Raw genomic sequence first — 14,694 nt, 5'->3', positions numbered from 1 at the left:
TTTGTTTTGCTCTTAATTCAAACCAAGTGGCGTATGAGAATGTATTGTACAGTTTTAAAAGTTCGCCCGAGCGTAATTTTTCTGCTTGTTTGGGTTTACCATGGTTCTCTTACTGAAACGCAGTGTTGCACAAACTCAGGAGGCTTTTGAAGAAGGGAGGATTAGGGTGCCACCAGAACAAAAAAAAGCGATGGAGACAGAGAAAGAGATCGCCCATATGGTGTCCTTATTAGCTGTGGCCTCTGCCTGAAGATTTGCTATGCCTGAAAGACTTCAGAGAAAACAAGTGTAGTGAGAGGAAGTGACCTAGAACTGAAGTTAACAGAAAAAGGTTGGGCTTATTTTCCAAATAGAGTTTGGATGTGCCAATTATGGCAGAGTGGCAGGGCTTGTGTGGGTCAGGTGCTGCAGCTATTTAGCGATGCTGGTGATCACTCTGCCAGGCTAGTGGTTGACGTTGTCTACGTGTGCAATCCTGCACAAGAGGTTTGTAGCCGTGTTTTGTTATTTCGTACGTCCCATTTCCAGGGCAGAACAGGGCAAGCATATTTGGTGGCGTCCTTTGTTGATTTTATTTTTTAAACTCTATTGAAGCTTGGCTGAACCTTTTAAAAACTTCCCCCTCTAATTGTGGGCTAGGAATATGGTTCCTCTTACATTCCCAGGTCTTTCCTGTGGTCTGGTGCCAAATGAAATGAAAAGACTTCACATGAAATTATTAGCTATTGAACATGTGCGGGTAGTTTTGGTTTTCAGTTTTGTTTAAAAAGACTCCCTTCCATCCTGGATTTATTTGGTTTTTTAATCAAGGTAAAAGTAGCTACATAATATCACTGCAACAATAACAAAAAACTTGTTGAGCTGTAAAATGTTTACTTTGACATTTTGTGACCGTAACCCATATTTTTGAATTCTGTCATATTACTAAATAGTAAACACACTGGTAGAAACTTCAGATGTGTTTTGTTTTTTATTTTATTAGTGGCATGGTGGCAGGGTGAGATCTGTTTGAATAGTTGCATTGTGGAATATGCAGTAACAATAAGCAAATAATATTATGCAAATAATGTGATGTAATGTCGATGTGGGTGTGTTTGTGTGTGGATGCGGATGCGCATGTGTGTGTGTATGTGTGTGTATGTGTGTGTGTGTGTGTGTGTGTGTGTGTGCAGGTTAAGGGCTTCCCCGAACCCCAGGTGACGTGGTACAGGAATGGGAAGCTGCTGATTGCTGGGGACCACTACAGCATGGAGCAGAGCACCCGCGGGGCCTTCAACCTGGTGGTGCAGGGGGTGGTGGAGGAGGACGGGGGCCGCTACACCTGCGAGGCCGTCAATGACGCCGGGACCCGGCAGGTCACCGTGGAGCTCACCGTGGAAGGTAGCTCTTCAGTCCACGTGTCTATCCTGCAGTTATAGTGGTTTTGTAGCTCACTATTAACTCCTAAACATGTGGATGTAGGGCTGGTTTCAGAAACTGGGGTGAGTGAAGCTTTATGATGAAGGACCTCCAGTTTTGGGCTTAGCTGGCTTTACAGTTTCTCATTAAACTTAGGACATCTTGGGCGGGGCCTGCTGTTCTTCCCTTGTATCCCTCACTGACTCCTGCAGTAAAGTGCTGTTTTATACAACAGGTGGCAGAGTGTGTGAGATCCATTTTACAACTGTGTATTGTTATGTTACATTATTTTCACGTAGCAGACAGTCTTATCCAAAGTAACTTACATAAGCTTATAGTTTTACATGTTATCCATTTACATAGCTGGATATTTAATGAGGCAATATTGAGTTGAGTACCTTGCCCAAGGGTACAGTAGCAGTGCCCCAGCAGGGAACTGAACCTGCAACCTTTTGGTTACGAGCCCTGCGCCTTACTGCTACTCCACACTGCTGCCGATGTATTACTGAAGCAGTTCAGGTTAACAGCCCTCTTCAAGGGTGCAACAGCAGCGCTCCACTGGAGATTGGACCCTGCAACCTTCTGGTAACAAGTTTCAGCCCCCTCTCGCTGGCCACTGTCCCACACCACCGCCCTGGCCTGGTGACCCTCGTGATTCGATTTTCTCCTAACACAATCCTCGCTGGATCACCAAGGCAAATTATTTTCATCCCCAGACATATCAATCTCGCTTTCAGAAATAACCTATTACTGTATCCAATGGTGTATTTAGCAGAGCCAATGTTTTCAGTGTTTAGACGGAACAAGTCAAGCATTTTTGTTCCCGCGAGCCCAAGAGGCATTGGCTCGGTTTGTCTCGGAGAATTCCTCGGACAGTGCATTGCCAGTGGGGCCTAGCAGTTTCTGCGCTCCATACTGTCGGCTCTAACGCTAACATCACGCACTTCAAAGAGGAAGTGCATCTGCCTGCCGCATAGCTTGTACAGAGAGTCATTGTGGACGCGCTTTGATGTAGCTCAGAATTGTACAGATTTACAGGGTCAATAAACAGTTGAAGCACTTCGGCCTTGCTAAGGCACAAACAGAAACAGATGGGTCGTGGTTCTTCCTTAGTGAAGTACAAGTAGCAGGTAAAGTTTTACAGAGACTTTTGTTACTGTAGTGATTTTGGAGGTGGCTTGTTAAAATGTTTTTTCCAGTATTGCAGTAATGAATGTTATTTGGGTTTTTATAAATGATTTATGTATACTTCATCACAAATAGGGAAGGCTGGGAAAAAATATAACCTTCCATCTGCTGGCAGATCAGTGGGGTAAGCAATTTTTTGTTGTCCAAAACTCAAATATTAATTACAGTCATTATTTTCAAAAATGTTTAGTGTTGGAGTTGCATCATATGGTTGTGCATTTTGCACTAGCTGTTTTCCTTTACTCATAACGAACCTCATACATGGCTGTCTCTTTCTCTTTATAATGGTCAAATAGTATTATTTGCCCATTTCTTCACATTGTTCTTTTAATTTTATACATGTGAATTTGACCTTTTTAAAAAGGATTTATTTTTGATCTCATATTAGTATTCACCTCAGTCTTAGCCCTCAGTCTCAGTAACAGGGGCTGTAACATGTAGCTTCTGGCTGGCCCATGACTCCGGGCAGACCACTGAGTGCAAACTTCCTATCTCTGTCCTCGTTGTGACCCCTTTGGCTAGTCTTATTTTTGGATCATTGGTCAGATTGAATTTGTTTGTTCAAGCGATTATTTTGCACTTCGCTGTGTAATAGAGGCATTCTGCGGTGTTGATGTAATTTATGACTATCTTTCCCACAATTCCAGCGGGCGGCTGGGAGTCGCTGCAGTGGAGAACAGGCCCAGCATCTGGGGGGAGAGTCCCCCGAAGTTTGTGACAAAGCCCTCGCGCCTCATCCTCAGAGCGGGACAGGGCGGCAAATTCTCTGCCAAAATCACAGGGCGTCCGCAGCCCCAGGTCCTATGGCTTATGGTAAGTAAGCGGCGGAGGCTGGGAAAGGCCGTGTTCGAGGACGTGAACCCTGATGTAGAACAGCCTCCAGCTCCTCCCGTGTCTCTGTGTGCTGCCCTCTGCCAGGGGGAGGTGGAACTGCAGGCCGGAGAGCGTCTCAACATGTTTGAGAAATCGGGGATCCACTTCCTGGAGATTCGGGATGTCCGGGCGGAGGACGCGGGAATGTACACCTGCTCCGTGGTGAACAGCGCTGGCAAGGCCACGGCGACAGCCGAACTCATCGTTCAGGGTACGGTCCCCCCCAATCACAGATCGCCCTCTCTTCTCCAGAGCTGTGTAGTACCCTGTCATTCCAGACGGGAACTGCATTAAACATTAATTTTTCAGCGTTCTTTACACACGTGTCATGCTGATGTTTTCTTCAAAAGGTCATTTGAAATTAAAAATACATGCAAAACTATTCACTGCTAGAAAATAAGGGATCATTCTTCTTCCCCGCTTCTGATTTTCCCCTTGTTACCGAATTGTTATTTATTAACCATTTGTTAATGCTGTGCGTGTTACTAAAAGAAAATGCAGTATTTAATCAACCAGCATTGAATATTTTCTGTTTCTTATAGGTTCAACTCCTGAAATGTAAGTAGATCAGTTTATATTTAACCATATGAAACTGTAGCCTTGTGCAACTAAAACTGATGTTGTTTACATTTTTTACTACTTCTTTTCGATATCATGCAAATTTAGAATATATTACTGGTGTTTCCGTCTTCTGGCCAACACAGCACTGGCCCTGCACCCCCTGTGGCCCCCCTCACAAAAGCAGTGGACTCTCCTGCCGTGAAGCACACAAGTAACGGTCTCATAACTGATCCGAAACCCGTCCCGATGAAGGAGAGGCTGGAGGTGAAGGAGACCCACGCCGCCATCACTGTTAGAAAGGAAACTAAAGTGGTGGCAGAGTCTAGAACAGAGGCAGGGAGGACTGCTGCCGTATCCCCAGAACCCCCCTCGGACCCCCGAGGTGTGGCCCAGAGCAGGGCGGAGCTCCAGCAGAGGACCACAAGTTCCATCACCCTGCAGGCTGTGAGAGCGCAGCCACCCGGGCGAGCCGGACCGGAACCGCCCGGTGGGGCGACGGGGAGAGGGACCGGGGCGGAGAGCAAAGGCGCGAATAGAACCGCCGAAATTGCCCCAGCAGTGCCAGAGCCCGCCAAGGACGCCAAGAAGTTCGGAGGAGGGGGCAGATTTGAAACGACAGGATCGCCGCCCAAACTGGAGATTCAGCCAAACAGCCAGGATGTTCTGGAGGGGAACGACGTCATATTCAAATGCCAAGGTTACTAATAATGATATGTTGGTCTTTTATGTCTGTCAGAACTTTTGGAAAGTGACAAAACACCACAGATATAGTGATCTAGTGTTTTCACTTTTTCAAATTGACTAACAATTACATTGTACTGAAACTTTTTAACAATTAAAGTTTAGCCAGTAACAGTTCGCTTGTCATATGAGTCGTACGACAGTTCTTTTAGAGATGGTGTCCTGTGGCTGGGGGTGGTTGTTTGGTAAAGTTGTGGGGGATGGAGGGGATTGTTTGGAACGAGTAGAGAGTCACTACTTTGTTACACTGAGAAATGATCACAGGAATGGGTCAAAGAAAGGAAGGTGTGCACCCATCTGGGCGTGTGCCAGCCCATCGCCTCACCTGTGCGCTCCACCTGTGTGACTCTGTCTGTTCCGCCCCAGTGTCAGGCTCCCCGGTGCCCACCCTGAGCTGGGCGAAAGACGGCCTGCCTCTGAGAGGGAGGGCGGGGGTGAGCGTCCAGCAGGAAGGGGACCTGCACCTGCTCTGCCTGGAGAGAGTGCGCAAGACCGCGGCCGGCATGTACGGCTGCACCGCCGCCAACAGCAGGGGGAAGGCCTCCGCCACCTGGACTCTCAGTGTCAGGAGTGAGTCCCACGGTCTGCGTGTTCGATGAATGAGAGGCATTAGCTCTGAAGGAGCAGTCCATAGTAAATGGCTCCTCCATAACAAAAATAAGACATTATTGGCTTTTTTAGCAGACACTCTCATTCAGAATGGCTTACATAGGTTACAGTTCTTTTGTGTTATCAGTTTATACAGCTGGATAATTGCTGAGGCAATTCTGGGTGAAATACCTTGCTCAAAGGTACAACAGGAGTGCCCCAGCAGGGAATTGAACCGGCAGCCTTTCAGTTACAAGTCCTTAGAACAAATTCATTTGTTCTAAAGAAGCACTCCATGGTAAATAGCCCCTCAATGACAAAATACGCTCCATGAAGACTGCAATGTAAATAAAAAAACATATAATATAAAAGGTTTGTAATGATTCCACTTCAATGATATTGTCTCTTTGTCAGACTGGTGCTGTATTTCGCTGGTGGTGTAAGGGAATTTTACTATGGGATGCACCCAGAGTGGCTTTAGGATTGACAACGTGAGAGCTGGTTACTTTTACAGTTCATCTGGGTGTCATATGAGCTGATGCAGTGGTCACTGTGAAATGTCTGGTTCTGAAATGCTGGATGTGCTCCCAATCATTTCCTCTGAAACACTGTCCCATGCCTGCACCCCTGAAGAGCATGTAGCAGTAGGTAGCACCACCGTGTCCAAATTCCATCTACTTGGCTCAAAAAACCTAGGAGCTGCCCACAGTTGTTATTAATAATAATTCATTTTCGGGTCAGTACACCGTGGGTCAGAGTGTGCTGTCCAGCTACACCTCAGGATTAATGTGGTTCTTGTGATTGCCTCAATTAAATCCACAGTGTCGTTGAGCGCTAAGTGAACACACAAGAGAAGTATGCTGTTTTCCAACGCTCCTTTGAACAGCACCGGCTTGCTGCGAGTTAGCATATTGAAGCAATATTGGTTTTGGAAGTGGCTTGATAGACTATCAGGCTTTAACAGCCACAACAACAACAGCAACAGCAAAAGCAAAGGAATCATGTTGGTTGTTTAACGATTCTTTCATTGCCATAATTCAGTTGGGTGTTGAATGGTTTGATGTGAATGAGACTGAAGGCATTCTTCTGGATATACATATATGTTCACATGAAATATACACAGCTCAGAATGACAGCTTGGCACCTCATTTAGAGGCCTGTAACTGTTGGCTTAACTGCAAGACAAACTATAACGTTACCCAGCCTTGGTGTCATTGGAGAACTACGTACAGCTTTCCCATTAATACAAACCTGTTGAAAAAAAGATCTATGCCAGTGCTAAATGCTTGCTATGCTGACCTCATGCTTTGCCTGCTACATGTTCTGTTGCTTATCATAGAGTGAGCGTGAAGTTTGCAGACCCAAGTATGACTCATGAATAAGGAAGTAATAACACTGTTTTTATGGCCACATCGTGTGGTAGCGCATGCTGTCCACTGCTGCCACCTGCTGGTTAACAGTATCTCTGCAACAGATGAGATAATTGCAGGAATTATGCATATGGAAAATAATGATATAACATTAGACATTTATTATCAGTATCATTAGCAATTTATTAAACAGAATGTCAAAAGATAGGTACAAGTAGCAATCAAATGATGACCATTTCAGATGGAAAAGCTCCTTGTTTTTAACCTAAATACTTCAAAAGCACAACCTTCATAGAGGAGAGTAAGATGATCCTGTGTTTCATATTTAATAATGATCAAGCTAGTCATTCCTTAACAAAAAGTTATTCAAGTTTCACATTACAAGGCAAATGTCCTGTATCTTGGGAGGCCATAAGTATTACCTCAGTGCCTTAACGCTCTCAAGTATCATGTGATATATTATAACATAACATTTTACACAGCACACAACAAGGGTTAATGAATAATAGCATATACACATCATGTTCTCCATTTGGATTGGCTGGAGGCTGATGTGAGGGTTGGTGTGGTGGTTTCATTTAAAAAGACTGAGAAAGAAAAAATATTGAGAGCAGATGTGAAGAGAATAGTCTTCGTAATGAAGTGTTTCATGTGCCACTGAAAATTTCCGCTACATCTCGTGAGTCATTATGGACATATTTTAAAGCAGAGAGCCCTCATACTCACTGTTATTGTTTAGTATAATACATTAGCTGCAGCCATAGAGGGCATGTTTAAGTGCCCAACTGAATGAGTAGGTATCATTTGTGAATTACTTTACATTACATTACATTATTGTCATTTAGCAGATGGTCTTATCCGGAGCGGCTTACATACGTTACGATTTTAGCCATTTATACAGCTGGGTATTTACTGAGGCAATTGTGGGTTAAGTACCCGTAACTACCTGGCGTATCCCATAAGTGTCAAATTCATAACTGGTAAAAGAGATCAGTATGAAACAAAATATCATGCAGGACGGACTGGGGGTCAGTATGCATTAGTTGCCTGCCATGAACTGATGGCTGTATTTTTGACATTGAGATTTCATTTAAACATACTTGACAGAAGACAGAACAACAAGAAGGTTTCATGCTTTTAAATCGCCCCAAAACCAGGTTATTTACCAGGATAGTGTTAAGTGTGTATAAGATCTGAAGAACAATATGATAGCCACACCTTGACTGGAGACTCTTCCTACAGCACTCAACAGTCCTGTCAAGACTTATGGCAAGATTGGGACTGGCAAGAATTGGACTGTAAAACAGAGGAAGAAGAATTGTAACATAATTCCTAAGCACATTAGCTACTAGATTCCTTAAATGGTACTTTTACAGAAAAAGTAAAGAATAAGATGTCACATTTTCTGAATGCCAGAAAAATAAAAAGAAATATTTTCATGGGTTGTTGGAGGAAGAATTATTGTTAATGGATACATGAATTAAGTTGATGGAATTAAATGAAACAAGAAGAAAGGCGGTTCAGAGTTGGGAAGAAAATATTACGTGAATGTCCTGTTAGTCAAACAAACATTCTTTAGAATTTGGCTGTTATTTTATTGTGAAGTGCACACACTCATGCAAGCAGGACGGAGAAAAATGACACCAGATGACACCAGATTTAGAATTACTAACTCCAGTCTCAAGTTGCCATAATAGTGGCAGATTTCAGATAAGACCTGAGGTGAAGGCAAGAAATGATGAGCTGAAGGCTAAATGTTTCTGGGGCACCACTGCGCCACTGTAGCTACGGTGATGTCGGCTGATGGCGGATTTGATTTGGGAGTGTTTACATTGTTTTATCTGACAATCAGAGGTCACCCATTTTCTCCTCTCTTGGGTTTTATTTGGTTTGAGGGCACCCCTAATGGCAACCGCTGAACACCCATTAGTGAAGAACCCCAACCAGCTCCATGACAGTAACATAAATAAGGAGGGGGGGGGATTATGGCCCCCTCTTTCCTCCTCCCTGCGTGTCCCTCGTAGAGGATCACTTAAGTGTGTCTCAGAGGCCCCTGGAGGTGCAAACAAAATCAGCCTCAGAAGCCTTCAGAAAGAGACGCTACTGCTGCAATCGTGATGCATAAAAAGTTCAGGGACATGATGAGGGGCAGTGTGTGGTACAGTACTCTGGAGCACTGATGGTGGACAGTTGTGTGACTGTGTTTGGTATGACAGACAATGGCACTGGATAGTGGCATCACATATTGATGTGGGTAACATTCATGTGAGGGGCAGTATCATTGGATAGTGTTGTTTGAAATCACTGTAAAAGGCAGTGTCATTGGACAGAGGTATTTGATATCACTGTGAAAGACAGGGTCACTGGATAGTGGGGTGGAATGGCGATGTGGTACAGCAGTATGAGTTAATGGGTAGGCCAATGGTCTGGTCAGTCAGCTGTGCGTAATCTGAATGTGTGCATGTCCCTGCAGGCCCGAGGTTGGAAGGCAGGGCCCCGGTGTTCACCAGTGTGTTGAAGGACTGTTCAGTGAGCGAGGGCCAGGATTTCGTCCTTCAGTGTTCCGTGGAAGGGAAGCCCCCACCCCACATCACCTGGCTGCTAAACGGTAAGAGCGAACAGCCACCATCACCTTTCCCTTCTGGTGTGTCCTTTTTTATTTCACCAGCAGAGGGCGATGACATGTCTAATCCTGTTTTTCCCCCTCTGCTAATTGTAATTATTTGCTTTCTTTGAACATCTTTGCTGCAGGACTACTACTGTAACACACTGTAAATCAAGCACAAAAGGGCATCACCTTTTTGGGGAGAACTGTACAGTAGAAAAGGCATCACTTCTATTTCATTCAACATTAAAGCTATCTGTATCTGGTAAAACAGTGCACTCTCAGATTCTCATCAGAGGCAAGGGCTGCCAGAGGGCCAGATTTATTCAGCGGCTTCCACTGCTTTTTCCCCCCAGCCTGAGACCTACCAGAAGGCTATCATTTCACAGGTCTGGCTGATGTGAGAGGCCTGTCCGCTTCTGTAACAGGTCCAGTGAAAACAGAGGATATTTTTACATTTTGACTGATCCTCGTCAGCTCTGTCCAAAGGGGACCCCCATTGGAGCGGCTGCACGCTGGACAATGTTTGAAGAAGCAGAGAGTTACGAGCGCTTGGCTCGTGTAATTAAACTTGTGAGGACGTATTTCATACGTACTGTGTGGCAGCTGATAAGTGGGGGATTCCATCTGTTAAATACAGTGCTGTTGTTTTTGTGAGTATTTAGTCGGATGAAAATGTCAGTGGGACAGAATTCCTCAAACAAATCTTAAGATGGAATTTTTCACTTAAAGGAGATGGAAACTTGGACTTTTAGCCCACAGGAGTGTCCAAGTCTGTATTTTATTACATTAAATTACATTACATTATTGTCATTTAGCAGACACTCTTAACCAGAGCGATTTACCTAGGTTAGAATTTTGTTAATTTATACAGCTGGATATTTACTGAGGCCATTGTGGGCTAAGTACCTTGCACAAGGGTACAGCAGCACTGTATCAGCGGCGAATTGAACCAGCAACCTTTTAGTTGGTTCAGCTGGTTCAGTAGCCCACAAGAGTGCCCAAGTGTGTATTTTATATTCCCTAATATCTACATAAGTGAGTATGCAAGAAATAGGTGTGTCAATGATATATTTTTGTATGGCATTTTCTCTACTATTGTTAAAATAAATCCTTTCCCAGTCAGAGTACTTGCAAAAAGAATTATATTGAAAAAAAAAAAAAATATATATATATATATATACACACACACACACACACACCGCACACACACACACATACTCAAGTCACACAAGCATAGGCATTTCAGTATGGTTGTGCCTATGACAGGAGACAGAAGAGCTATCATGCTTTATGCACAAGAAATATTTACAGGCATATAAATGAAAGTAACTATGTGGAAGGCTTTCCAAATGTCCAGGAAAGGAAGTAATCAGGAAATGGAAATGTCTCCAAAATAAATAACACTGCAGGCTAGATATATCAGTTTGACTGTTTTGATTGCTGAAAAATTTCCCATTGCCATTTGTAGTAAATATTCCTGACAATATTATGTTTATAAACCATAATGTGTTTGGGTGCTCGTCGTTAAAATATAAGACGCAAGAATCTTTTAATATACAAATTGTGTCTGTCGAGCTGCTCTGTTTGGTTCGGTTTCAGTAGATCTCCCAGTCCAAGATGTGCATACCCTGTTGATTTCCTTCTTAAGGGAAGGATTGGTTTGTAATAGATAATGCAGGGAAGACGAGAAGGAAAGAAGAACTGTCCTGGCATCTCCTAGGGAACACAGTACAGATTCATAGTCCCTTCGTACAGTCAGAGAGATTAAACAAATATGAGGCCTGAGAGCCTTATAAAGGAAAAACATGCATTGCTGTCTCCTGAAACATTACACCCAGCCAGACTTGGCAAGTGTTTGTTCTCTACGAGCAGACATCCGAGACTCCCCTTGAATCCCTCTGGCTGATTATGAAGGGGGGAAACTTCCCTTGAATTTCATAACCACAGCCTTTCTTGGGATAGGCTGGTAGCAAGGGCAATTTAAAATTGTCAACCGGGTCAGTTTAAACTGGTGGCCGAGAAAAAAAAAAAAGAGAGATTTTATCTGCTTAACGACCGTTGTGTGGTGGTATCAATCAGTTGCATTCTGTCTCTCAAAACTTTTTTACCTTACAAGGTATTATTTATCTCTTTAAATTCCAGGTTTACCCGAGGCACCTTTGCAGTGCCTGAGTAAGACTCTGGAAACGTGTTGCGGACTTTTGCCCAGGGCTCTCATTCCGATTCAGCCTGTATTTCTCGCTGTTCAGCTCTGTCTGTCTCTGTGAGCGGTACAGCATGGTTCCTAAATAAAAAAAAAAAAAAAATTGGTTCAGTCCTGTGCCTTATTATGCTCCATAAATGTGTCTCCCTTTGCCTCCCTTGTGTCAGTGTTATTTGTAGTACTGTCTCTGATTAAGTAAAATACACCCAAATGAAATGTCACTATTTCATGTTTTCATAGGTTGCATTTCTTTGGAAGTAGACAAGTTAAATGTAGACATGGGGAGCTATATTTAGTTGTAACACATTTGTAGAAGCAGCTTGCATTATTTGAAGTTCCTATAACAGATCCTTAGATGTTACATGTATGATAGGCTTAAGTCTCACCACTGAAAGCTGGAGTGTGTTTGGGTAGTCCTTCTATCCCCCTTCTCTGATTTCAGACAATCCCATCCCCTACACCCATGCCTCCTTTGAGAACGGGATGGCCCAGCTGATGGTCCTCGATGCCCTACCTGAGGACGATGGCTTGTACACCTGCATGGCAGAGAACCCCCACGGGAGAGCAACATGCACAGCCCGAGTGATCATCAAAGGTGAAGCACCTCTCTCTTCTCAAGCCATGGAATTACATTGTATTACATTACATTACACTCTTAACCAGAGTGACTTAAAGAGATTACAGTTTTAGTCATATATATTTGATATTTACTGAGGCAGTTGTGGGTTAAGTACCTTGCCCAAGGGTGCAGCAACAGTGTTGCATCGGGGAATCGAACCAGCAACCTTTTGGTTACTAGCTGTGCTCCTTACCGCTGCACCACACTGCTGCACATCAGTCCTAATTCCACACACATCACATTCATCATCGCGAGGTTTGAACTGCCGCAGCTGCCTGCTCAGTTCTAATATCAATCAATATATGAATATTCATCCACAGAAGTGGCAATTAAAAAATGTTGATTTTCTGCAACAGCTTATGCATTGATATTGTACTGCAGACAATCGTAAGTACTTTGATAATCTCACACTGTCTTGCAGCACAAGTGTTTGGAATAACAGTAACCTGCGGTTAAGAGAAACGCATTCCCACATTCCTTTGGTCCATTTCCTGCTCGGTTCAGGATCAAACCTGCAACTTGCCAAGCCTGGATCCTAACCCGATATGCTGCACTGGTATTGCTCAAGACAGCAAGCGTGTGTTAGCTAATTTCATCACAAAAAATGCTTTCAGTCTTGTGATCAGATTGTTACTGTAAATCTTGAAAGGGAAATCCATGCATCAAGTAATTATGATTTATGTGCTTTTTTGAATGATTCTTTTTCTGTGCTTCAGAAAACAGTGTGTATGTACACATTCATTCGTATTTTTGAGTGCTGACATATTATCGCTTCTAGCATATAAAAACTGTCCAGTGAATGTGGTAATGTTCCATGAGCGAGAACCATAAGGGAAGAGTGAATTATTTGAACAGTTGAACTCAGGCACTCAGAACAAGCGCTCACATAACGAGTGATTTATCGCTTCCTTTCAAACCTTTTAAAGGCAATGACCGTGACCTGTCAGCTGTGCTAAGGGCACGCTTGACACAAAAGATGTTAAATATGCTGATCTTTTCTGAAGAAACACCCTCCAAGCCATCTCTGTTGAGACTGCTTATGACTTCCTTATGATAAGTGAATACTTCTCCCGCTGTGTTATTTTAAGGCTCAGCAGATGTTAAGACACTATTAAAGGAAATGTCCTCGTTCTGTGATCCCGCGTCTTTTCTGTTTGTTGAAGTTTTAGTGTCAGGGGTCGTTTTCACTGGGGTGAATGCGAAATAGCATCAATTTCCCACAGTGAATCCTTACATGGCTTCCACACCACGGGGCGGTTTTGGCAGTGTTTATTGAGGGAAATAAAGCCACGTGCCATCATGGATGCTGGTGTTGTCCCCACCCTGTCCCCACTGCTACTCCGGCACATTCTGCCTGCTCTGCAGCCCAGCTTGGTTTGATCCCTGTCACCTCACTTTCAGATTTCTGTGCCACTGGATTAAGGTTGGCTAGAAATTAATTCAATAACCCTAAGCCAAACCACAGACCCACACTGAAGTCATTAGAACAGCATAATTTCAATCTGGACCTACAATATGAGGACTATGGCATTCATAATGGAATAGGCGGAGGTGAATATTCGTTGGGAGGCATTGTAGGGGGAACCTTGCAGAAAGAGTGAGTACCTGGGTCATGCCCAGAGACAGAGAGGGAGGGGCTTCTGAGCCACACCCAGGGAAGAAGTGGGAGGGGCTCTTGTACATTATTTATTTGATGAGCAGAAACCAAAGATCACTTGACTGGCTTCTATTATTTAATATACAGTCCGTTTATGCCCATGGACATTTTTTGAGGCAATTCATCTTAAATACCTTGCTTTAGAGTACAGCGACACCCCACCCAGGATTTGAATGTGAAACCTTCCCATTCCAAGTCTGTTCACTTAGCCACTTAACCATGCTTGGTTGGAGGTGTTGCTTTGTGGTGCGAGTCTGGAGTTTTTGCTCTGTGTTCGTCCAAGGGACCGGGGACAGCCAAAACGCTGGCAAAGTGCCATTTTCCATGTCACCCTCTGAGGTCCTTGAAAAAGCAGCCTTTTTAGGGACAAGGGAGCTACTACTGTCACCCTTGTCCTGCCATGTCCCTACCCTGAGAGCCCTTCAGCATAAACAGCCCAACCATGTACTGAGACTGAGAGGGTGGAAACATAACTCTTGTTGAAAGTGCGCATTCTTTTCCCAAGGTTAGTAACAAAGTATAATCTTAGAGCTGTTGTGCTGGGAATGCCCATGATTTTTTTTTTTTTTTTTCCTCCTTTGGAACCAGTTTCCATTTTGCTATCTGAATGTTCATCGGAGTAGCAGGGACTGAGAGGAATTGCCCAGCTAAACCAGAATATGGCTGTAGGTACAATCAGTTTCCATTAAGAATTCAAATCGCAACATATCCTTGCAATCAAAAACTGCTATTTCTCCTTCTTTTGTAATCACTGAAAATAGTGATCAGAGCTGTTTAATGTGTATTCATTATCCTTTAAACTAAAATAATAAATACATTATTGCTGACAGGAAACTGTTTTTTCAGCACAGAGAGGTAGTATTTTTTTTCCCGAGTGTGACCCATAGA

The 14,694-nt window shown here is 43.6% G+C and overlaps 1 protein-coding gene across 3 annotated transcripts in view; it reads left to right on the top strand.

The window, feature by feature from the left end:
• mylka (myosin, light chain kinase a) overlaps positions 1–14,694 on the top strand; it is a 65,449-nt gene that overhangs the window by 19,654 nt on the left and 31,101 nt on the right. For all 3 annotated transcript variants that reach the window (XM_036540128.1, XM_036540127.1, XM_036540125.1), the window contains 9 exons: positions 1,173–1,380; positions 2,662–2,710; positions 3,234–3,399; positions 3,505–3,670; positions 4,002–4,017; positions 4,164–4,717; positions 5,128–5,331; positions 9,193–9,327; positions 11,973–12,125. In XM_036540128.1, the coding sequence (XP_036396021.1) occupies positions 1,173–1,380; positions 2,662–2,710; positions 3,234–3,399; positions 3,505–3,670; positions 4,002–4,017; positions 4,164–4,717; positions 5,128–5,331; positions 9,193–9,327; positions 11,973–12,125 (1,651 nt within the window). The remainder of the gene's footprint in view (positions 1–1,172; positions 1,381–2,661; positions 2,711–3,233; positions 3,400–3,504; positions 3,671–4,001; positions 4,018–4,163; positions 4,718–5,127; positions 5,332–9,192; positions 9,328–11,972; positions 12,126–14,694) is intronic.

The sequence above is a fragment of the Megalops cyprinoides genome, chromosome 11 (assembly GCF_013368585.1).
Source record: "Megalops cyprinoides isolate fMegCyp1 chromosome 11, fMegCyp1.pri, whole genome shotgun sequence".
NCBI lineage: Eukaryota > Metazoa > Chordata > Actinopteri > Elopiformes > Megalopidae > Megalops > Megalops cyprinoides.
Note: the sequence above shows the minus strand (reverse complement) of the source record. Positions and strands in the feature narration are given on the sequence as shown.